This window comes from Saccopteryx leptura, chromosome 7 (assembly GCF_036850995.1).
Source record: "Saccopteryx leptura isolate mSacLep1 chromosome 7, mSacLep1_pri_phased_curated, whole genome shotgun sequence".
Classification (NCBI taxonomy): Eukaryota; Metazoa; Chordata; class Mammalia; order Chiroptera; family Emballonuridae; genus Saccopteryx; species Saccopteryx leptura.
In genome coordinates, this window is record NC_089509.1 from 22,037,607 (window position 1) to 22,064,475 (window position 26,869).

Genomic DNA, 26,869 nt, shown 5'->3' on the forward strand with positions numbered 1-26,869 from the left:
TTGATGGACATAAGGGGTGAGATCAACAGCAATACTATAATAGTAGGGAATTTTAATACCTCACTAACATCAATGGATAGATCCTCCAGAAAGAAAATGAACAAAGAAGCAGCAGACTTATATGACACACAAGATCAACTAGATTTAAAAGATATCTTCAAACCTTTCACCCAAAAGCAGCAGAATATACATTCTTTTCAAGTGCTCATGGTACATTCTCTAAGATAGACCACATCTTAGAACACAAAACAAGTCTCAATAAATTTAAGAAGATTGAAATCATATCAAGCATCTTTTCTGATCACAATGGCATGAACTAGAAATCAACTACAATAGAAAAACTGAAAAACATTCAAATATTTGGAGGCTAAATAGCATGTTATTAAATAATGAATGGGTTAACAATAAGATCAAGGAAGAAATAAAAAATTTCCTTGAAACAAATGAAAATGAAGATTCAAAAACTCAAAATTTATGAGACACAGCAAAAGCAGTGCTGAGAGGGAAGTTTATAGCATTACAGGCATACCTTAAGAAGCAAGAAAAAGCTAAAATAAATAACTTAATCCTGAAACTAAAAGAACTAAAAAAGAACAACAAATGAAACCCAGAGGAAGAAAAAGAAGGAAATAATAAAGATTAGAGCAGAAATAAATGGCATAGAGCCTTAAAAACCAATACAGAAGATCAATTAAACCAAGAGCTAGTTTTTTGAATAGGTAAACAAGATTAATGAACCTTTAATCAGATTCATCAAGAAAAAAAGAGAAAGGACTCAAATAAATAAAATTAGAAATGAAAGTGGAGAAATAACAACTGACACCACAGAAATAAAAAGTATTGTAAGAAAATACTATGAAGATCTGTATGCCAAAAAATTGGACAACCTTGGCGAAATGGATAAATTCCTAGAAACATATAATCTCCCAAAACTCAATCTGGAAGAATCAGAAAACCTAAACAGACCGATTATAACAAATGAAATTGAAACAGTTGTCAAAAAACTCCCAGCAAAAAAAAGGTCTTGGGCCAGATGGCTTCATAGGCAAATTTTACCAAATATTCAAAGAACTAACACCTATCCTTCTTAAGCTATTTCAAAAAATTCAAGAGGAGTGAAAACTTCCAAGCTCCTTTTATGAGGTAAGCATAATCCTCATTCCAAAGCTAGGTAAAGACACTACAAAGAAAGAAAACTATAGGCCAATATCCCTGATGAACTTAGATGTTAAAATTTTCAACAAAATATTACCAAACTGAATCGATCAATACATGAAAAAAATCATACAGCATGATATAGTGAGATTTATTCTGGGGAGGCAAAGCTGATACAATATTCGCAAATCAATCAATGTGATTCATCACATAAACAAAAGGAAGGAGAAAAACCACATGATAATTTCAATAGATGCAAAAAAAAGGATTTGATAAAATCCAGCACCCATTTATGATTAAAACTCTCAGCAAAGTGGGAATACAGGGAACATACCTCAACATGGTAATAGCCATCTATGACAAACCCACAGCCAACATCATACTCAATGGGCAAAAATTAAAAGCAATCCCCTTAAGATCAGAAAGAAGGCTGGGGTGCCCCCTTTCACCACTCTTATTCAACATAGTCCTGAAAGTCCTAGCCACAGCAATCAGACAAGAAGAAATAAAGACATCCAAATTGGAAAAGAAAAAGTAAAACTAGCATTATTTGCTGATGACATGATACTGTACATAGAAAACCCTAAAGTCTCAGTCAAAAAACTACTAGACCTGATAAATGAATTCAGCAAGATGGCAAAATAGAAAGTTGATATTCAGAAATCAGAGGCATTTTTATATACCAACAATAAACTGTCAGAAAGAGAAATTAAGGAAACAATCCCCTTGTTGCAACAACAAAAAATGTACCTAAGAGTAAATTTAACCAAGGTGATAAAAGACTTGTATTGAGAAAATTATAAGACATTGAAAAAAGAGATCAAGGAAGATACAAACAAATGGAAGCGTATACCATGCTCATGGATTGAAAGAAAAGGCATCATTAAAATGTCTGTACTACCCAAATCAATCTATAAATTCAATGCAATTCTAAGTAAAATACCAATGGCATACTTCAAAGATATAGAATAAATATTTTAAAATTTATGTGGAACCAAAAAAGAAAATGAATAGCCTCAGCAATCTTGAAAATGAAGAATAAAGTGGGAGGTATCACACTTCCTGATATCAAGTTATACTAAAAGTTCATTGTACTCAAAACAGCCTGGTACTGGCATAAGACAGGCATGGAGATCAACGGAACAGAACAGAGAACTCAGAAATAAACCCACGCCTTTATGGTCAATTGATATTTGTCAAAGGAGGTATGAGCATACAATGGAGTAAAGACAGTCTCTTTAATAAACGGTGTTGGGAAAATTGGACAGGTACATGCAAAGAAATGAAACTAGACCACCAACTTACACCATTCACAAAAGTAAACTCAAAATGGATAAAAGACTTAAATGTAAGTCTTGAAACCACAAATATTTTGGAAGAAAACATAGGCAGTAAAGTCTCTGATGTATCTTGTAGCAATAGTTATGCTGATTTTTTCCCCATAGGCAAGTGAAATAAAAGACAGAATGAACAAATGGGACTATATTAAATTAAAAAGCTTTTGCAAATAAAAGACACCATGAACAAAATAAAAAGACAACCCACACAATGGGAGAACATATTCACCAATACATCTGATAAGGGGTTAATAACAAAAATTTATAAAAAACTTGTAAAACTCAACACCAGGAAGGTAAACAATCCAATTAAAAAATAGGCAAAAGAACTGAATAAACACTTCTCCAAAGAGGACATACAAATGGCCAATAGGCATATGACAAAATGTTCAACATCACTAATCATCAGAGAAATGCAAATTACAACCACAATGAGATACCACCTCACACCTGTCAGAATGGCGTTCATTAACAAAACAATAACAATAAGTGCTGGCAAGGATGTGGAGAAAATGGAACACTCCTGCACTGCTGGTGGGAATGCAGACTTGTGCAGCCACGATGGAAAATAGTATGGCATTTCCTCAAAAAATTAAAAATGGAACTGCCTTTTGACCCAGCTATTCCACTTTTATGAATATATCCTAAGAATATCAAATCACTGATTCAAAAGGAGAAATGCACCCCCATGTTTATGGCAACATTGTTCACAATAGTCAAGATCTGGAAACAGCCCAAGCGTCCGTCAGTGGACGAGTGGATTAAAAAGCAGTGGTACATATACACAATGGAATACTACATGGCTATGAAAAAGAAGGAAATCTTACCTTTTGCAACAATATGGAGGGACCTGGAGATTGTTATCCTAAGTGAAATAATCCAGGCAGAGAAAGAAAAATATCATATGACCTCGCTTATATGTGGAATCTAATGAACAAAGTGAGCTGAGGAGCAGAATAGAGGCAGAGGGGGGATCAAAAGAACCAGAGGGAAAGAGGACAGAGGGAAGGTGGATGAGGGGATGGGATCAGAGTAGGTAAAGGGATTAGTGAAACTATATATATAAATAAAAATTAAGAAACAGTTTGCTGTTTAAAAACTATTTTATTTCATTTTGCAAAACTAGTTCGAAGTATGCACACTGAAATCCTAGACAGATGAAAATGCTGAGTTTGAGACTTTTTTGGGGTTGGGGAAGGGAGATACAGCCTTTAAACTTCATGACAGTAGGTTATATATATATAACATGGAGATACAGATAACAGGACAGCAAACCCTAGAGGAAAGGGGGAGGGGTTAGGGGGAGGGGGGCAAAAAGGGTATATAAAAGGACATGGGGTGGGGGGGGGTGAGGGAGTTATATTTAGTGGGATGCTTGAATCCATGTAAACACAATAAATTAAAAATTAAGAAAAATTGCCTGACCTGTGGTGGTGCAGTGGATAAAGCGTCGGCCTGGAAATGCTGAGGTCGCCGGTTCGAAACCCTGGGCTCACCTGGTCAAGGCACATATGGGAGTTGATGCTTCCAGCTCCTCCCCCCTTCTCTCTCTCTGTCTCTCCTCTCTCTCTCTCTCTCTCTGTCTCTCCCTCTCCTCTTTAAAATGAATAAATTAAAAAAATTTAAAAAAATTAAGAAAAATTAAAAAAAAATTCCACCTCTATTTTACATTGGCCAGTTGTAAAACAAATGCTTTTTTAAGTAAATGACTCTATGATACTTTCTAATGTACCTCACCATTATGTATTGTACATATTGCTTAAAAGCAATAGCTTTATTTGGGCATTGTGGGACTTTTAAAATGTATAGAATGTGATATTTAGCTTTAGTGAACTTACTTTTTTTTTTTTATAGAACTCCTGAAGAAGTATAAAAGAATGAGTTAGCTAAAAGTTGTACATATGAAAATATTACTGCAATGCCCAGCATTGACTGGGAGAAACAATCCAAATAAGGTGCAGTGACTAACCCACCCTAACAACGTAGTGACTGGAAGCATATATTCGTCTCTGTAGCAGTCCAGAGTGGGCTTTTGGTTAGCTGGGTGGCGCTCCCGGATTGTTGGACAAACTGTCACAGGCGCCGTTGCTTTGCCTCCTCCACTGTGCAGCACGTCAGGTGCCCCAGGCGTCTCTCTGAGACGGCCAAAGGGGAGGGCACAGAGAAGCATGAGGGCACTTGAATGTGAGTCAATGTATGAGCCTGGAAGCATACACATCCTCTCCTCTCACCTTCCATGTACTGTCGCTCAGCAACAAGGCCGCACCTCACTGCCGGACACACAGGCATCAGTCCAGTTAGCCAGACACAACTGACTTTCTATTGCGATGGGAGGAGGAGGAGGGTCCACTCTGGTGGACAGCTGACAGCCTCCATCATAAATATGGAACAGCCACGATTTGTAAGAACAAAGCAGAAAAAGAATGGCTTTACCCAGGCAGGAAGAAAATAAGAATTACCAGGCTGTTAAACCTCATCAGGCCTCTTTTATCTGATAAACAAAACTTATTCTAGATGATTTCTAAAATTGTTTCCAGCTTTCAGGGTTCTGTGGTTCTGGGAGCTACCACGCAATGGGCATTGTGTTCAACTGGAGCAATGTGTTTATGTTAAAATGGTGCAAGATAACACTTACATTATGTGGGTAGAGTGGGGTCTTGATTAGTCACTGCATTGCACTGAAGATTTTTTTTTTCTGAAGTGAGAAGTGGGGAGGCAGAGAGACAGACACTACATGTGCCTGACCAGGATTAAGCTGGTGAGCCCACCAGGGGGCGATGCTCTGCCCATCAGGGGTGTTGCTCTGTTGCAACCAGAGCCATTCTAGGGCCTGAGGCGGAGGCCATGGAGCCATCCTCAGCGCCCGGGCCAACTTTGCTCTGATGGAGCCTTGGCAGTGGGAGAAGAAGAAAGAGAGAGAAGGAAGAAGGGGAGGGGTGAAGAAGCAGATGGGGTGCTTCTCTTGTGTTTCCTAAGAATCAAACCCAGGACTTCCACACGCTGGGCCGATACTCTACCACTGAGCCAACTGGCCAGGGCTTGAAGATTTTTTTAAAAAGCAAAAGCAAGTGCCAGATATTGAACAAGTACCTCATACATAGCAGACACTTTGTCAGGTGCTGTAGAAGATACAAAGAAATTAACTCCACCTCTTTTTTTTTTTCTTAAGTATAGATTACCTACTACTTGTGGAGGAGTTTAGATGGCTGGAAAAAAGAGAAGACTGAAAATAAAGATGGATGGGAAATATTCTCAGGATTTCAGACTTCATGTTATGGGGTAGGAGAAGAATGTGAATGTGAATATTGTTACAAGATTTTTACAAAGAAAAAATAAATCTCTAACATGAGCTTGTTTCCCTGTGATCTGTGTCTTATAATTGGAGATATTAAGTTTCCATTTGTTGAAAGTTGTGATTAATTAACTTGGGGTTATCTATAATTTTACTGCAAATAAAAATGCATAACTCCATTTTCTATTGTATAGACCAATTAATTAATTTAAGATTCTTTATGAGGTAGAGTTGAACCTTTAGGGGATAAGATATTCTACACAGTTTACTCATTTCTATGAAAATACATTTTCAGGAATTATAATCACTTGAAAATTCTGCCAAATGTACTGTTAATTCTTAGCCAGTCATACCTCTATTACCCAGGGCTCTTACCTTTTAATATAATGGCTTTATCCTGACTTTATTTTTTTTAGTTTTAGAATTCAAAAAAAATTGTGGTTTTAGAGAAATTATAATCCTGAAAATTTTGAAGAGAGAGTACTTCCAGGTTTTTTTTTTTCCTTTTTTTTTTTTTAGAGAGAGAGACAGGGACAGATAACAGACAGGAAAGGAGAGAGATGAGAAGCAATAACTTGTTGTTGAGGCACTTCAGCTGTTCATTGATTGCTTCTCATACATGCCTTGACCAGGGGCTCCAGCTGAGTCAGTGATCCCTTGCTCAAGCCAGCAACCTTTGGGCTCAAGTCAGTGACCATGGGGGCATGTCTGTGATCGCACATTCAAGCCAGCTACCTCAGGGTTTCAAATCTGGGTCCTCAGCTTCCCAGGCTGACGTTCTATCCACTGCACCACCATCTGGTCAGGCCATTTCCAGCCATTTTTATGTTTAGTTTTGGCTTCTGGATCATGTCTTGATATGAACTCCCTGCAGTTATTTTTGTTTTGTCTTGAGTATCTGTTTTACTTTAGCTTACTTATGTAACATAAGACCTGGGACTAGGAAACAGGTACCCTGCATTTCAGTTAGGCTTGTCACTTACTGCTGGGCATGTCCATTCCTCTGATGGGGGCCTTAGTTTTACTTGTCTCTCAAAGGAGAGGGTGGAACTAAAAGACAGTACAGGCTACACTTTCTTTGCAGCATTACTCTTCTATATGGGTGCATCATTTTTATTTATTTGGTTAACAGTTTTCTGGTTTAATTTAGGGTCAGTTCCTTTAACTTTTTTTCAAAGTATTGTCAGAAGTCCATTTGAACCACATACCCTAGGGAGTCTATTTACTATGTAGAGTCTTAATTCCTATAGTATTTTCACGCAATTAGATTTTATAGGGAAGTGCTTCCCAGTTCTTAATGTTTAGACAAGTTACACGGGGATATTGTTAAAATGAAAACTACTGTGTAGTGTCTAGGGTAGGATCTGGGAGTCTGTGTTTCTAACATACTCACAGGTCACATTGCTGGTCTGGAATCGTATTTTGAGTAGCCAAAATGGCAGCTCCAATCCAATAGAACCAGATCTTGAGTGGAGACAGATTAAGCCTAATGGGGAATGTTTGAAGTACAGCAATTATGCCTAAAATGTAACACATAGTCTCAGGGTTATATAAAGAGGAGGTGTGTTGCAGAATAAAAATTAAAAGCTATCCTTGAGTGGCCATATCAGAGAACCACACTCATTGTTGCTGTTATTCTAAATCATTAAAAGGTGTTGAAATTCCAAGTAACATGAAGGAATAAGGAAATTTTTTCTTTTTTTTACTGATTGCTGCTTTGCTGCATGCTGTCCACGGATCTTTCTTGTTTTCTTTCTGTAGATTTGAAAGTGTCTGTGGCAGATGATATCACATTGTACTTAGTCATAGAAATATAGTCTTCTCTGATTCTTTGTGGTGATGAGTAAAAAGATTGTTTCTGCTGGGGCATGAAAAGGTCTTCAAACTAGTTTGCTGTATAGTAAGCGCCAGCTCTACAGGGACCATGCGAAGGTGCTGATATCCGCCTGAGGATTACATTTCTGCTAGTGTTGTTGGATTTTTTAAGTTTCGAAAAAATTCTTATTGACATATAACATTATATACATTTCAGGTATATAATCTGTTAGTTTAATTTTCATTTTTAAAGGGTCTGCTCCTTCGTCGGCCTAGCGTGCGGAGGACCCGGGTTCGATTCCCGGCCAGGGCACACAGGAGAAGCGCCCATTTGCTTCTCCACCCCTCCGCCGCGCTTTCCTCTCTGTCTCTCTCTTCCCCTCCCGCAGCCAAGGCTCCATTGGAGCAAAGATGGCCTGGGCGCCGGGGATGGCTCTGTGGCCTCTGCCTCAGGCGCTAGAGTGGCTCTGGTCGCAACATGGCGACGCCCAGGATGGGCAGAGCATCGCCCCCTGGTGGGTAGAGCGTCGCCCCTGGTGGGCGTGCCGGGTGGATCCCGGTAGGGCGCATGCGGGAGTCTGTCTGACTGTCTCTCCCTGTTTCCAGCTTCAGAAAAATGAAAGAAAAAAAAAAAAAAAAAGGAAATAAAGGGTCTGCTCCTTTCAATTTGAACAACCAGAGATTGTGTGTACAATTGTTTTACATGAATTTCCTTTTCTTCCACTTCAGTACTTAAAATGGTTTTGAAGAAATTTGTGCATTTGCATATTTAAATAGAATCTGATTTATACTGTGCCAAGCACCAATACTGATAATTGTGCAGGCTTTGAAATAAAGTTATGACTAAAAAATACATGTGGCATGTGTTCTACACTGATATAAAAATATGCCTGAGGAAACTTTCTTTGTTAAAAAAAAAAAAAACCTTGCTAAAATCTAAGACTCATCTAAACTGATTTAATGTTTTTACTTTGCATGGATTTAATGTTTATATCACTAAAGAAATGCATCCCCATGTTTATGGCAGCATTGTTCACAATAGTCAAGATCTGGAAACAGCCCAAGTGTTCATCAGTGGGCAAGTGGATTAAAAAGCAGTGGCACATATATACAATGGAATACTATGGGGCCATGAAAAAGAAGGAAATCTTACCTTTTGCGACAACATGGATGGACCTGGAAACTATTATGTTAAGTGAAATAAGCCAGGTAGAAAAAGAAAAATATTATATGACCACACTCATTTGAGGAATCCAATGAACAATGTGAACTGAGGAACAGAATTAAACCCGAAGGGAGGGGGGGGAGCAGTTGAGAGGGGGCAAGGGAGATGTTGAGGGGAATACGGGGGAGGAGGGATGCATTCAGGGCAACACTAGAGTCTATGTAAACACAATAAATTAAATTAAAAAAATCTCATACATAGTATAATAGAAACTTGCAGCCAGGGCTACGTGTATCAGTCAATGTGTTTTCTAAGTTTATAAAACATGTGAATAGTCCCAAGCCTGTGAGATAAATGCCAAGAAAGAGAAGTCTTGATGGGGGGACGGAAAGGATTAAATTAAAATTAGATTAAGTACCATCAAAAAAACAAACAAATAAAAACAATGTTTATATCACTGAACTGTTGACCATCAGATAGCTTTAAGTTTCATTTTTTTTTTTTTTTTTTTTCTTTCATTTTTCTGAAGCTGGAAACGGGGAGAGACAGTCAGACAGACTCCTGCATGCGCCCGACCGGGATCCACCCGGCACGCCCACCATGGGGCGACGCTCTGCCTACCAGGGGGCGATGCTCTGCCCATCCTGGGCGTCGCCATATTGCGACCAGAGCCACTCTAGCGCCTGGGGCAGAGGCCAAGGAGCCATCCCCAGCGCCCGGGCCATCTTTGCTCCAATGGAGCCTTGGCTGCGGGAGGGGAAGAGAGAGACAGAGAGGAAAGCGCGGCGGAGGGGTGGAGAAGCAAATGGGCGCTTCTCCTGTGTGCCCTGGCCGGGAATCGAACCCGGGTCCTCCACACGCTAGGCCGACGCTCTACCGCTGAGCCAACCGGCCAGGGCCAAGTTTCATTTTATGTTGTAATAATAATAATCATAATGACAACACACTTATGGAGTTCTTACTAGATGCCAGGCTATGTGTTAAGTGCTTTATATGAATTGTTCTTTTACTCTATAATCTCCATAGTTGACCTGCTCTGTTTAATATGTGCATATGGAGAATCTTATCAGTTGATATCGCACACACAGGCATATGCACAGATACTCACATACACACTCGCACACACGCACGTACATACATGCATGTGCACACACAATAAATAATTATGAAGAAAAGAAACAAGAACAGTCTGAAAAAAATACCCTGCAGTCATGTGACAGATTTAGCAAATTCTCTTTATTTACATAGAAATTTGTGCACATACTTTCTCTGTACACAGAAAACTCTAAGTATATATACATATACGGTTCTCACATATTTTACAATAAATAGTATTTTAATCTTGTTTCTAGATGAAAATAAAAAGATGTCTCAAAATCTATCACACTAACCGCAAAATTACAAAAGCACCTGATAAACTCAGAGCAAAAATTTCAAGCCTGTACTACCACACGCTAAGCCTAGTACAATTTTTACTAAACACAAAATCAAACATTGTGCAGATAGCAGGAAAAGGAAAGGGACAGAGATGCAAAGCAGAGGACAGAGCTGTGGACTTTTCCAGCAATGTGGTAAGAGCATTTTTGTTGGTTAGGACTGGTGTTCCTTCAGTCCTCAATTTAATGGTTTACTTTAACTAATATTTTACAGATAAGAGTTGGGGAGTTAACATCTAAAAGTTAACATGTCAAAAAAGGTAACCATTCCATGAGTCTCACGAGTTCTAGAAACCTTTTGACTGGTCACCCAGACATTCACTGAGTGCTAATTCCCAGATCATCCGTTCTACAACCCAGGATGACCATCTACACTTCAGAGAGGACAGGAAGAACTTTGATTGTAAAGAAACATTAATTTGAAAATAATTTCAAAATCCTGGTGAGTCAGGTGTCTTGGTTATCAGCACTTAATAATAATCAGTAGTGGTTAGATATACTCTTTATTTCCTCATAGATTTCATCCTTCACTCAAATAATAAACAGTGGAAGGAGAACTTAACATGGGAGGCTAGAAATAATGAACCTATATTCTTGGAATTTCCTCTCTTCATTGTCATTTTTTTCTCTCATTCTAGCCTAAGAAACAATCACTTTCCATTTCAGAATTGTTCTACACATGTATATAAAAATCATACTACAAAATGAATAGAATGAGGCAATAGGGAGAATACAGACACAACATTTTTGACAATCTCTCACAGCACTGAATTTGGCAAAAGAACCTAAAAACATCATGATCTTTATCATTGTTGAACTGAATTATAATATACCCAGATTTTTTCCCAATACATCATTTACTACTCACATGAGAATCATAAGGGTGGTGACCAACATAGGACACTAAGTGTTTAAATCACATTCATTCAAATCTAGCTCAGATAATAATGTACTGACTTCCACTGTGGCACTGTAACTTCACACACGAGTTTCAAAAACACATTTCACCCCCTGCATCTCTCATATCATAACAGCACAGATATGTGGGAAAAGACAGCAATAAAAAAAGAATTCGATGTCAGAAATGCAATTCAACTATCAAATACAATCTTTGCAGTTACTTTACTGAATCCATTATTTTTATAGTAACCTTCCAAAACATATTTCAAGGCAGGCTCATTTCAAGAGCAATATTTATCACATGCATAATTTGATTCTTTCTTGTTCCATGTTGCTACGTTGATGCTTCTTTTAAAGAAACAACAATATTTCTGGTCCTTAGCCATCTTACACAAAGGTGGTGGCTTCATAAACAGTTTAACTCTTTAGATTAATATACTTATGATTGAGACAAACACATTTCACATTTAGAGATGCTTCCTTTTCTCTTCTTTTTTTAAATTGGTGAACCTGCTGGGGAACTAAAGTTTACTGCTAGAAACAAAGGGATCATTTACCATGGAGAGCGGGGCTTACTTCTTGTCCATCCTAATTCAATATGTATTCCTTCTTCATTTCTATCACTGTAGAAAGGGTCAGCCAGAAGATAGGTAAGGAGTCTCACTATGGTAATTGTAGTCAGGACAGACTTTCTGCACGAGTTTATAATCAACGCTGTAAAAGGCAATGTAAATGCAAATGACCTTGAAGGGCTTGGAGCACAACCAAGACACATGGCTCTGAGTCTGCTCCTGGTAGCAGATCTTCGACGGGTCGAAGTTGCACAGGGCCGTCTTCTTTGCCCGATCTGTTTTTTCATACTCAATGCGACAATTGAAAGACTTGGATTCCTTGGTTTCCAGGGAAGACTGAGGGGAAACTTCAAATTCCACCACTTTGGAGGGGGGTACCAAACTCACTGAAACATTGCCCAGGCCTGTGGAGTTATGTCGGAAATAGACACTGAAGGTTCCATTTCCATGGTCAACAATCTTCCCTGTGATCAAGAGGTTGAGTTTCACAGTTTTAATGTTGGAATGGAAGTCGCCCCACCCAAACATTTTTTTAAATTTTCCCGTTTTTACTATTGGCCTCCGTTTAGTTCTTGCCAATGGCTCCTGAACCTCCGTGATGTTGGCCAGCCAATCCCAGAAGTTTTCCATGTTGTCCGCATAGGCCACGTGTCCAGGCTTTGGGATGGGGGACTGTTTGACAAACAGACGCAGAGGACTGATGATCCTTGAGTGAACCACGTTCCCGACCAAGGTCCCTGGAGCATCTTTGTCGTCCCAATCCAGCCCCTCTGTGGCATGCACCGCCTTTTTACTGTCACAAACTAACTGCGTGAAAAGGAAAAAAGAGAAATAAATTTTAGGTTAGGCTTTGAGCACACACATCCTATAAAGCCAACAACACAAGAGAAAGACTTGCAGTATAATTTCGATTCTTGCTAAACAGCATTTCACACACACAGCTGGCTCAGCGGTGTTAACAAGACGAGTTATTTAATTCAAGCAATGTCAGTCATGAGGACAAAAAATTAAGTTGAAGACACTATGAAGAAAGGGTTTCATTTCAATGGGGTGATGTAATTGTAGTCTCTGTTTCCTAATCTTTGCAATTCTGTCTTTCCAGATTGGGAGAAGTAGTATGTTTTGGTCTTTTTTTTTTTACCAAAAGCATTAAATTTGTGTTGTCTTTTCTTTCCAGGTAGAACAAATATATAGAATGCTGAAGTTTTCTCTCAAGGAACTAGAAACCATCTGAATATAAGATATTGATAAGTCTTAAGTATACTTAAAAATATTAATGATAGCATATTCAAAGGCTTACATCATATAATTTCATAGCTTTTGATACAATTCCATCTCAAACCCTGAAACAAAAGAAGAGCATGACTAGTAACAGAAAGAGATACAAAAGTTTTAGTTTAAAAAAAATTCAAATTTAGTTGCCTTTATAGAAACAAATAAATTAGAAATGTATAATTTGAATTAATAGACTGTATATGATGCCATTCATTTTATTACAACTGAATTATACCCCCCCAAAATAGAATTGCTAAGAGTTATGTGCATGTGGTTTATAAATTTCACCATAATTTAGTTCAAATCATACCCACTGAAACAACAGTTTATCTGTATTTCCTTTTATTTTTATTCTTTCTGTAGTAGTGTAAGAGTCTTTATGATTTCTAAAAGTTATTTAGTTAAGTCAATATGGATTCCAGGGCACAGGGTCGTAACACATGATGAAGCTGTTGCCTGCAGTGAATATTTATGAATGAGTTATAAAGTCTGGAAAACAGAGGTTTCTAGTGGAAACACTGATAGCCTCTTCTCTCTAATGGCACAAACCACGCAGGTAATGATTCTCAGGAAAACTGTCGGCATGATGAAAAGGATGAGAAGAAACCGAGGATGTGTTTACGTACTCTTTCCCCAACCTTTTCAAACTTGGCCAAGCACCTGGGGAAACCAGTCTCAGATTATTATAAAATTTACTGCTTTCAATCAAATTTTGAAAGAAAAAAAAAGAAGAAGACGGCCTGAATTATAAATATTGTACTCAATCACATGGTAGAGTTTAATAACAGTTATCTTTTATATGTTCATAAAAGTTGTGGAGTTCAAATTCTAAAAGAACTTTGTGAAAAGTGTGTTCGCTATACCTCATCTCCAAGATCACTTTAGAGTAGGAACCTGAGGACTTAAGTATATGTGTGGGATTTCTTATTTCTTGCTTTGGGAGGAGTTTTGGACCCTTTGATTAATTTCTTGAAGTGTTTTCCCCCTCATGTCCCATATTTTTTTAAGATTCTTTTCACTTAAATTACTGAGGTTTGGCAGAAGAGCAAACTGACATTTTCACTATTTTAAGAACCTAAATTTGTACTACCTCTTCTCAGGGGCTTACACATCTTGAGTTGATACATATTTTTCTCTCCCGGTTTTGAAAGGCTAGCATATTTGTTAGGAAAAGAGGAATCTGGTTCAAAATATTCTGGGTATTCTGATATGGTAACAAGTTTTTTGATTTTGAATACATTTTTTTTAATTAAAAACTTTTATTTATTTATTGATTTTAGTGAGAGAGAGAGAGAGAGACAGATAGAAACATTAATCTGTTCCTGTATGTGCCCTGACCGGAGATCGAACCAGCAAACTCTGTGCTTTGGGAGGAAGCTCTAGTGAGCTATCTGGCCAGGGCCTGATTTTGAATTCTCTCAGTTATGCTGCACACAAAACTAATTCAGATCAATTAGTAATAAATAGCCTGTGGAGTTAGTACGGCTCTAGTTATGACTTGAGTTTCTTGAGAACTGATGCAGCTCGGTCTAAGTGATGTGTCGTGGCCCCTTCTTCTATGAGAGACCGAGGGATACACGGACAGACAAGAAACTCCTTGATGATCAAGGTTCAACTTTTCTTCTCTGTGATCATGGTTCTTGTAGCTCACAGTCTATTATATATTTTTTCCCATGTTACCAGTATTGCATGAGCTCAGCCTTGCTTGGTGAATGAGAACCACTGGTATACAAGAAATTTTCCTTGACTTCTGTCTGGCCTCTACTCCTTAATTTGGTACAAATTCCTAACCTTTTCCCTCACTCCTGCCTTACATTCTCTCTTTCCTAAGGTAAATCCTTTCTGACATTTTCCCCTTTTAGTTATTGTTTTAAAAAACGATATATCTCAATTATTATCTTAATGGATATTCTGCCAATGATATATTTTTCCACTCATAAGTATGACAACAACCTTTGCTCCCAGCAACAACATGCTCTTTTTGTTTTTTCTTAAAATGTTTGTTTTACATTATACATTTTCCTGATTTTTTTTCTCCCTGAATCTTTTTTTTTTTTTTTTGATTAAGCACATTGCCTGATTTTCTCCTTACTTTTCTGTTATTGGAATCCTATAAACATTGAACCCAAGGACATTTGCAATCATGAAGTGTCTTTCTTAAGTTCACCAGTTGATACATTTTGGAATACATGATAGACCCCATTAAGAGATAAACATTATGAGATTCTTCTCTTAAATCTAGTACTTCTGTTGTGGTTCTGAAATTATTTAATGATAATAATAACAAAAATATAGCTACTTACTGAGACTTTAAAAAAATCTGATGATTATCTTTGTAGTAATTTATTTTGTAACAAGTTGGCTCAAACATGTTACTCACCCTAAGAAATATGGGTTAAAAAAAATCTACATTTATCAAACAGCTAAATTAGATGTGATTATTTTCTTTTAGAAGAGCTCCTTAACTCCTCAGAAAAGATCTCCATATGAGAATTTAAAATAAAATTTAATTTCTAAAAAATAGATTCTAACAACAATGTTTAGGTTCAAAGCTGCTCAAAAAGCACTTGATTTTATGATTGGCCTATATATAAAAAAATAAAATTTAAGAGAAAAGATCTGTAATTGTTCTTTGTTTCACTGAAAATACCCACTGACAGTTTCTTGATGAAAAGTATATGTATATATATTTTAAATTTTTTTTGGCCATCACATTTCTCACTTGCTTTGAAAACAACATTAAATAAGGTGAGAAAAAGCTGTATATAATTCCTCTATTTATTACTCTAAAATACATGGATAATTCTCACAAATACTACTTTCCATATCTAGACCCAAATCTCAAAAAGCTGTCAGAAAACAATGTATAATTAAAGGCGTAAAAATAATTCTAGTTGTCTTAAAAGCTGACAATTGCACCTCCTCTCCCTTTGGTATAACTTGTTCAGCTTTCTTCCTGGAATATTTTCTTAAAGTTTGTGCATCAGTATTGAGAGTGTATCTTCTCTTTTGGTTGTATGATCTGAGACCACAGGCTCATGCTTAACCTGCAAAGACCTAATCAAGGATGACTAAGGTTGGATGAGTACCGATCTAGCCCCCCTACCCCACATCTACACACTCCCAATATGGAAGCAGTATAGCTCTTGGTGCCTGATGACTCACCACCCCTGGCTTAAGTGTTTGATGTGAACCTAAATGTTTTCACCTGTATGTATACAGCTCACAAAAATTAGGGGATATTTAAAAAACAAGTATGAAGTGATAAAAATATCCCCTAATTTTTGTCAGTGGTGTACTTTGCTGGTTGATTATAAGGACTAACTAAAAGAATAGATGGAAATTACTGAGCCCAATCTCTGGCAAAAGATGTTCAATGACTGATGGCTTTTGCACAGTCCCATTTCTCCTATTTTAGGATTGTCTTAAAAAGTTTTATGGGCCTGACCTGTGGTGGCACAGTGGGATAAAGCGTTGACCTGGAACACTGAGGTTGCCGGTTTGAAACCTTGGGCTTGCCTGGTCAAGGCACATATGGGAGTTGATGCTTCCTGCTCCTCCCCCTTCTCTCTCTCTCTCTCTTTCTCTCTCACTCCTCTCTCTCTAAAAATTAATAAATAAAATTTAAAAAATCTAAAAAAAAAGTTTTATGAATTCTAAGGCCTCCAAGTAACTGATTGTGGGTTAATTTAAAATTTTGTTCAGTGCAATATAGTACATTAATGACCAAGTAGAAATCAACCTTCTCAACCTCAGAGCATCAAAAATTTTCCTCATGTTTCCAGTCTCACTGGCATGAGTCATATTCAGAACACAGGTACAGATGAAGCTCTCTTGGTCAACAAATATGTTTGTGGATTTTGATTCTAACTTACTAAATTAGCAAAGGGAGCTGAAAGACATATGTGGCATGTGTCTTCATTCTTTAACAGACAATTTCTATGATACAACCTACTGGGAGAGGGTTGTAGGTGTTTCTAAACCTGCTGGCAAACCACTCTGTCCAAGGCTGTTTGATGTTTCCTACAAAACACAAGCCTGTATCCTGCAGACCGCTTTCGTACTGCGAGGTTCTCTATGCTAAAATCAATATCACTGCTGTCTTTGTCCCATTGTATTACAATAATAATGCAAAAAAATATATATATATATTTAACTGCGAACACAAAATGGAGTTTTAAAGAGCGAGAAAAAGAAGAATTGCTGTGCTTTATCTGTTTGAACATTCTTTGATTTCAACACATTTATCAAAGCTTAAGTAATTTATGTCTTGGCAGGGGTATCAATTTCACAAAGCACACACATTAGCTAGATACAATCATATCATAATAGCTATTTCTGCGTCTTACAAAAGAGCTCGAAAAGATTAATAAAGGCTCAAACCTTCATCAATTAAATGAAGCAGGTGGAAGGGAGTAGAGGAAGAAGACTGCATTTCATTTTAGTTCTTTTGTTTTTAGGGAGGGGAAAGCTGACAGGTTGAAATCATTCATCATAATGAGCTGGAGTTGCATTTCACTGATAATTAAATGCATTTCCCCCCCAAGAGGCAGAGAAGCTGCAATGAATTTTATAATAGCAGATGTGAGAACTGTCACAAATAAGGAAAATAATTCATAAACTAAAAAGTATCTTCCTCTGCAAATACTATAGCAGAAGATTCCTTTTCAACCATATTTGTTAAGTATTTTTCAGTAAACATTTTATTTTAGAGTAACTTTAGTTATTGGAAAGCTGTGTAGGACAAAGAGTTACTGTGTACCTTGCACCGAGTTTCCGATACGTACAGTTCATATCTTACAGTATAATGCATTTGTCACAACTAATGAGTCAATCTGATACACTGCTGTTAACTGAAGTCCATACTTGACTTGGATTTCCTTAGTTTTTCCTACTGTCCTTTGTCCGCTCAGAATTTCATTCAGGATCTCACTTTACATCTGGTCCTTGGAGATCCTGAGGTTTGTCTCGGCTGCAGTAGTTTCTCATCTCTCCTTGTTTTTGATGACCTTCAGTGTTTGGAGGAGTACTGGTTAGGGATTGTGAAGAATGTCCTTCAGTTTGAGCTGGTCTGATGTTTTTCTCATGATTAGACTGGAGTTTTGGGTTTGAGGGGGGAGTGTTGGGCAGATAAAATATATTATGCTCACTTTGTTAAAGATGGCACTGCCCACGTGGAGGCTGTTACCCAGGTGATATTAATGTGTGTTGGGGGTGGGCTGTGGGCAGGCAGTATTCTTGTAGCCTAGGGCTTGGTTTTGGGATTAAGCCTTTCTCACTCTTTTTGATGTGGGGTGGTACAATCCCATCATGCCCCAGATAAGTGACTTTGTATTAGAGACTTCCCTATTTTGTATATTGGATTAAAAGTTTTGATTTCTACACTATAAGATGAGGGCAGAACAGGAGCTTGCTCTCTCTGTTCCTGAGATTAGCATTAGAGAGCAGAGCAGAGAGAGGCGACGTGGAGGAGGCCAGGAGAAGCAGCCAAGATGGCGGAGTGTTGAGTGAGAAAGAAGCCAGTTTGTGCAGAGTTTGTGCAAGGAGAAGGAAGGAGATGGGGAACAGAGGTGAATAAGTCTGGTGAGCTATAAACCTTTGATTCTAGGAAACTCGGATAAGTCAGTAGCTTTGTGAGCACTGAATGTGAGTGGGTTTTGGAGCCCAGTGTGTGTTTTTACTTTCCTGCTGGGTGCAAGTTAGGATTAAAGATGATGGCCCATCAGTTTTTGGCTCTGTTGTTTCTTTACCTATTGTCCAAATCCAATGCGAACCTGCATGGGCCGGGCTGCTGTGACGGTAGCCCTGGCTTCTGGCTTTACAGGGGAGGAACACAGAAGTGTCACTTTTATCACTTTATTCTAACAGCATGCTAGCAACACAACATCCCTGTTAAGATTCATCTTAATCTGGTTTACATAGAGAAGATCCTTTTTTAAAGTTTTGTTTTCAGAATCCTAACAAGGCCTGTATCTTGTTGTTATCGGAAGTTTAGTTTAATTTACATTTAGTTCAGTGACACTTAGTTCAGGATTAGGTAATAAAGGTCAGGAACCCTTAAGCACTTCAATTTATAACTCTTTATCACATCACTGAATGATCACAAATAACCATCTTATTTGTTATTTAGGAAATCATACACTACTTAGAAATTATTCTGGCGATTGATTACTATGTGCAGTAAATGTCTCTGTCACTATTATTACTATTATTGCTATTTTTAATATTAACTTCTTAAAGACTGGAGCCATTTTGATAATTGGTAACTTAAATAATAGAAGCTTATTCTATAAATTCTTACATAGAGTTGGAATTACTTTCTGACTGTATTAGAAACAACGCCCCTTTTCTGGGCTTTGGAGTCAGGCCGTTTTCCTGTGTTTCAGTATGGACCTTTGGATGGGGCTTTCCTTGCAGGTCAACCTGTCTGCCTGGGGGAATGGAGCTAATGACATAAAGCCTCACAAAGGAGGATTCTGTATTCATAGCGTCTTGTGCTGCAGGTCCATGAATGCTACTTGTCTTTTATCGGGATCTGGGACAGTCAGCCCTTTGCAATAATCATGATAAAACCTTTTCCTATGCATCCACCATTGTGATAACTTTACTCCCTCTCTGTAGTTGCATGAGGCTCTGGGACTTAAATGTGAGGGTTGGGGGGAGGGGGTTTGAGATAAAGGAGAGGTTTCTTTATAGCCAGTGGCTAACAGAAAGTTAAGAGCATTTAAAGTTTTGAGCTTCTAAATCAAAATTGAAGAACAATAGCAATTGCAAGGATATATTATATTTTTATATAAGAAGACTCATGGCTTAAAGAAGACAATCCTCCCCAACTTAATTATATATAACTCATAAAACAAATAAATAAAAACAGAAACAAAGCTTTGACCTTCTGAGGTTCAAATTTCATTCAATACATACTATACCATTGTTAGTCCAGGTAGCTCTATCCTATGCCAGTACTAACAGGCAGTATTTGTCTTATTTGAACTAACACCAATGGAAGAGATGTCACCGGCAGCCTTACAGTCCCAGTCCAGTGTTTAACACTTCTAATTGACGTGCTTATTAACACCTATTGACTCTTCACTGTCATACCAGGGCAGTGAGAGGGGCTTGAACTTCCTCAGTAACTTGAAGCTTTGCAGTTTAAGCTCCTGCCTCTAACTATAGCTCTCCTGATGTTGCCACAACTTGTTTAAGAAAGCGGTAGGCCTAAAACAGTTTAGAAATATTTCCATAAAAATATGATTTTATTTTGCAGGAGGAATTTTATTGCTCCACTGACTTTAGCATTTACCTGCAATCATATGAATTCCACTGTACTCCTACATCACACTCGCAAATTACTAGGCTGTGAGAAAAAGGAGAAGCCTGTGTATTGTAGGAAAGACTCTGCCAGCACATCTTCCGGTGGCCTTATTTACCCAATCAGAAGCTGTTCCAAGAGTGAAGGAACGAAGAAAGAAGCAGGGCAACCAACTCAGTCAGGACAGGTGAACATGAACCAGGAAAGAGCAAGGGATGAAAACAGTAGTGATTTGATTCACTGGAAGGATGTGGGGGTAAGAAACCGTGAAATGGAAATCTGGCACTGTCACTGATGGTCCCATCATCCTGTGCAAGCCACATGCCCTCTCTGTGCCTAGTTTTCTCAACAGTAAAATAGTGAAAAGGAAAGGTTACCGCTGTGCTTCAAAGAGACTAAGTGGACTGCGACATAGAAAGGGAACTAGAGCGAGTCAGGTACTTTTTGCAAGGAGGTGAGTTTGTAGTTCAAAGCAGTGAGGAGACCCGAACTGGAACTGTGATCATAAATACTTGCATTTATTTTTAATCACTGATTCACCAAATAGTTCTGGAATGCCTGCGGGTGCATTATTTGTGCTCAAGGCTCTGGGAGCACCTGCGGAACAGGGCGCACATAGTTCCTATCTTCACGCAACAGTAAACAAATAACCAAGTAGTTCTGGAATGCCTGCCGGGTGCAGTATTTGTGCTCAAGGCTCTGGGAGCACCTGCAGAACAGGGCGCACATAGTTCCTATCTTCATGCAACAGTAAACAAATAATCACACACCAATAATATCTCAGATGTCACTTATTTATAGTTGTCATAGACGTCTGGGAATATATATGTATAGATCTATATATTGATAGACAGATATAAATGTAACAGGAAGCAGGGAGCATTAGTCCCAAACAGGAAAAGTAACAGTGGAGGGAGTGAACAGAATTGAATAATTAATATCTTTATTCTGATGAGAGAAATAAAATCTAAGATTTACTAGTTGATAAGTGCAAACGAATGAATTCAAGACAGGAAAACAAATCAGTTTTGGTATTTATAGACCTTTTCTCTTGTTCCAAATTGTTCATCGATTTGTTTATAATTACTAATGAGAGTGTGATAACATTATAAGAAAATAGTTATTTACTAGAGAAAGGCTAATTCTCTTTATTTTCTTTTTTCCAGCTTGGTTGAGATTAACTAACAAATAAAATTGTAATATAGAGGGTGAGGCAAAAGTAGGTTTCAGTTGAGATTAAGCAAAACATAGAGTTTATTCTTGTACTATTTATTAATTATTATATTATTTCCCATATTAAAAATGGTAAACCTATTTTTGCCCCACTCTGTATTTGCAGTGTACAAAGTGATGATTTGATATACATTTACATTGTGAAAGGATTTTCACCATCAAGTTAATTAACACATCTAACACCTCCCCATTGTTCTTTTTTCTATTTGTGAGAATACTTCAGAAAAGGTTCTTAGCAAATTTCTATTATACAATACAGTATTATCAGTTCTGGTCACCATGCTATACAGTAGGTCCTCAGAACTTGCATCTTGTAATGGAGAGTGCATGTCCACTTCTCTTAACCATAAATGGACTTTAATAATCAGACAGTACTCACTCCTGATTTAGAGGTTTAGTGCCTGGGGTGCTCACCTAAGCAGGCCTTGTCTGTCACCCTTAAACCTCCAAAGAGCTGTCGAAAACTTATGATATCTAATCTTGGATTCTGGGACAGTTAAAACTTTGCCTTAATTATGGTATAACTCTTTTCTATATTTCCATATAATTAATGCAATGCATATTAATGTTTCTTGATAATTAAGTATGCCCTGGATAAATAAAAATATTCTAAAATAAAGGAGATATGTCTTTATGTTTATAGGTATGTTAAAACATGCTAATAGACAACAAATCTTGTTAATGTCTATGATTTTCATAAGAACTGATGAATGTTGTGAATGAAAGGTAAAACAAAACAACCTACATTTTTCTGTAATCATGGCATTGAAGAGGCAGCTATACCTCTGTTGTCAATTTTCTGTGTTTATAGTTATTATAAAATATTTACAGCCTACACTGGTTTACTATAAAACACTCACCATAATGTATGCAATAAACAATGCATAGATTGAATACATCACCTACCATTAACAAGGAAGGTCATATCCTTAAACTATAGTATACTATACCAAAATATATGGTCCTCTATTTATCAAAGAAAAATACGACTCTCCAGGATCAGGAAAACTTAGCTGACTCTCAGATTTGTAGATTTGTACCAAGCTGGAAGAGGTGGCTTTTCCTTGACAACAGAATTGGCATATGCTATAAGAGATAAATGAATACAGATCTGTATAAATATTTTTTAAAGGCAATTGGCTTGCTCCTCTAGGATATCCTGGAAGCATTTATTAATGTTCTTTTAGAGTGGCAATCATTGCTAGGTGCCAGTTTGGAAGGATAACTGGTTTGTTTAATAGATCTGTTTCTAATGTTGTTAATGATGAAATCTATATAACTAGTCATTAATTATTTCAGAGGGGATATCAGTTTAAGCCAAGAGCTCCCGAAGTGACCACGGTTATACAGTCTAGAAGTGTCTTGCAGATCTCATTATAGCTGATGAATTAGAGAACCAATAATAAAATGTGGTCTAAAGCCTAGTTTTTGTTGCACATGTATAGTTTATATAATGGGATTGCTTTAACAATTCTGTCCTGTATCCTGTAGTTAAAACTAAAATGACAACCTGATCAACCTCAGCATCCCATTAAATATTTTGCTTGTAAACAAATCTTGGAAAGTTTCTTCTCTGGGTAGAAATTTCACAGAATATCATCTCTGCTGACAAAACAAGAACGTGTATCTCCTGGACAACATGCAATGCTGTATTGATGATTAGTGGTCTGGCTAGCCCTAGAGTTACCTTTCCGGGGCTCCATTATAGAACTGTCACAGCAGATTAAAAGAAGAATGGCATAAAGGGAATGATGAAAGATGACAGACTCAAACATATATCAGTGTGTTAATTGTACCTATTAATATTTTGTGGCATAATGTGACATTGTTTCAAAATTCATTTTGCAAGTTGAAAAACAAATGAATGCATAGAGGAAGAAAGCTAAACAGCAGACATCCGTTCTGCTGAGAGTAGCAAATTCATTTACTTTCCAGATAGCTTTTAATAGCTACTCTTTACAATTTTCTAAATTGATACAGGAAACATAGATGTGAAGACAGAAGTTTTAGCAGTGAGAGCCAAAAAGCTAGACTGCAATGCTTGGCGGTAGTTTTATTGCTAAAGTTAAATATGGTAACTCTTATTTTATCGTGATGACAGTAATCTGGAAAATCAATGACACGACTGCTGCACAAAGTACACACACACACATATACAGAAGTGTCATGTGTAAACATACACGTGTGCATGCACTTATCATACTTTCTATAAACACTTAAAGGAAGTGGTGTGAAAGAAACCTTAGATTTTATTTTGTGTTAGCAAGCTGAATAAAAGGGACTCCTTAACAAATTATGAACAGGCTAGAAACAAATGTTAAAGATGTCTTGTAGTAAGGGGGCTGCTATAACATCATGATACCATAAATAATATGTTATGGGTACACTTCCTGAGTAAAATCAGGTCAGATTGCAGTCTCATTTAATGCAGGTTTTGAAAGTCAAACAAAGTATTCTTTTGAAAATCAAATAGATAGAAACAGTGATTTTGCTGTTAAGTAATAAATTACTTAGCATAGTAAGTGACACTCTGTTTTCACCCATGTGTCTTTATATACCCCACTCAGGTTTTCAAGGAGTGAGAAGAGCTTTATATGATAGAACACATCGATACTTCTGAAATACAATGGCCTGGGAGAGACAACGAGTCTGTGTCTTGACATCTAAAAGTTGACATTTAAAAAGGAAAGTTGCAACAGCGGGAAGAGCAGTCAAATGGAGAGGGGAAATACCAGATATTGTATTTCTATGAGTTTTGGCGGAGTTTCAGTGGAGAAAGAGGAAACATGGTAGGCGGCGGGGGGTGTCCTGGGGAGCGGCAGGGCTAGGGTTAGGGAGAAGAGCACGTGTGTATGGTTTTGTATTTGACCATCAAATCCATTTGATAGTGCAATCTTCAGGGACCATTAATCTGGCAGTTAGCATCACCTTGGCTCAGTTATTCAAACACTAATCTAGGTGTTGTGGTCAAGATAATTTGTAGACATGCTTAACATCTACAATCAGTTGAATTTCTTCTTTTAGTTCAGAATGTCAGCATCTATGGGTTACATTATTTCACCAAACATGACATTTATTAACTTAAAATAATTTTTCAAACTGTTTTATATACATACTATATTTCACTTTAAGGTAAACATTTGCAGTCTATTGGGGATTTCTATAGGATCCCACACAGATGTGCTGTTTTATTATAATCTAATATAAATATATTTTATAACATCAGTGATAGCTTCAATACTATAAAATTCCTATTTAATAAAACACAAATGCATAGTACTTGTATATATGAAACTACTAATTGTGTTGAAATTTTAGCAATAATCATTAGTGACATGTATACTGAGAATTACAGCATCTTCATAAAAAAAATCTTAGTTGATTCTTACACCTCCTCTGAGAGGGGTGTGTGGCAGGAAATAGCCTTGGAGAGCTTAAGAGACTTGTCCAAAGTCCAAGTTTTGAAAGGCAGCTATAAATCTGGAAATCAGGTCTTTTGTATCAAATCACTGCTCTTTCCACACTAACACTTTAAGGGACCTGATACCAAAAATAACAAAACCAAAAAAGAACAAAAGAAAACACACCAAAATCCTCAGTCAATATAATATAAATATCATAACACATTTACTATATAGAAGAATTTTTTTTCTTATTACAAAATGAAAAGTCTATTCTAGAAAATGAATCTAAGAAAACAGAAAAATTAAAGTCTGATATTAACTGTTAATATTTTAATATTTATTCAGGTTTTCTCTCTATGTAATATAAATAACATTTTATATATTATCTTTAATTATTTATAAGGAAACTATACTCAGTTGCATAATAGCTCAAACACTTTATAAGAAAAACATCTTGCTATTACTAAGAGTAAAATCTCGACCCAAATCAGGGTCAATTTCTTATAGAGTGCTTCCTTAAATCTTGAAAGGACATTCAACTGTGCCATCATTTGTCACCAAAGTCTTATTAGAAGAATCTCAGATTATACTGGGCAGGACAAGATCTCTGTACTCCGGGCCAGCTGGGGTAGTACCCCACCCCCGTAGCTCAAGGAGGCCTGGGTGAGCCCTGGCTTTTACACCAATGGCTCTGTCTTCAGAATCATTCTTTATTTTGTTCTGCTGTGCTTTCCAGTTCAGGCTGACAACATGTCTGATATAAAATTCTTAAAACCTTGTCAATATCCTGTGAAATTTACTGGGGCGCACACCATTAATAAGAGTGTCCCCCACACATCTTTCCTAGATAACCACTTCTCCACTCTGGGTTTCTGCTGAGATGGTTGATAGGATCTATGTGTCATATACCTGGATGTCTTTACCAAAAGTTATCTACTCACACTTTTGGTGATTTTTTTTTCTCCAGATAATCAGTTTGACTCTAAGTAAAGGAGTTTACTCTTTATGTTGTGGGTAGGCCTTATCCACTCAGTTGAAATGTTTTAAAAGCAAAAATGAGGTCTCCTAGGAGAAGAAGAAATTCTGCCTCAAGAATACAGCATCGACGCCTGCTGGAGACTTTCCAGGGCCTGGCCTGTGGATGTCAGTCTTGCCAGCCCCCAACTCCTGGAAATACAGCTCTTTAGGTATCTATCTATCATCTATCTATCTATCTATCTATCTATCTATCTATCTATCTATCATCTATCATCTATCTATCATCTATCCATCCTACTAGTTCTATATCTCTGGAGAACACTGATACAATGCCTTTTGATTTAATAATTATGTTCATGTGTGACTATCTTATTTTCATGACCTCATTATGCCTTTTACTTTCTTAGACTGTTCATAGAACCTAGAATAGGGAGCTGATAATGACTTAACTACAGGTTCAGATATAGGATCAAGGGTTTCCATGTTGCTCCCAGAGTAAACTGTGAAAGTTCAGATCGCTTAGTTGTCATATTGTTTATTATCATTTCTTTTTCACTTGACTCCTCTTGTAAACCTCTTGACGACAGCTACGACGTCTTGCTCACTTTTATGTCTGCAGCACTTGTCAGAGTGCTCAACCCACAATCAGTGCCGAATAAAAGCACAATAAAACCGAATACATCAACCCGACTGGCACTGTGTGATATCCTAGACCTTTCACAACTTTTTATTTCCTGAGGGTTTTATTTTTAGGCTACTTGGGGAAATGTTTTAAATCTTAAATAAAATGTAGATAAAGGAATCAAGTAAGAAAAATAGTGGAGATGAGGAATGAGGAGTCACAAGTTGGGAGAATGAAACTGAAGAGTAAGTAATAATAATTAATTAGAATAATGAAACCTAAATCAAAATACTTTAAGATAATACTTGAAAAAGTTGAGATAATTATTAAGAGAATTAATTTACAGAGTGTTATAAAGAGAACTGAATTTATTACT

General features: G+C 37.2%; 1 protein-coding gene across 1 annotated transcript in view; it reads right to left on the reverse strand.

Moving 5' to 3' along the window:
- Positions 1-10,073: 10,073 nt before the first annotated feature.
- Positions 10,074-26,869, reverse strand: part of NXPH2 (neurexophilin 2) — a 110,447-nt gene continuing 93,651 nt past the window's right edge. Inside the window, exon 2 of the mRNA XM_066346145.1 lies at positions 10,074-12,479. Within this exon, the coding sequence (XP_066202242.1) occupies positions 11,736-12,479 (744 nt within the window). The 3' untranslated portion in view covers positions 10,074-11,735. The remainder of the gene's footprint in view (positions 12,480-26,869) is intronic.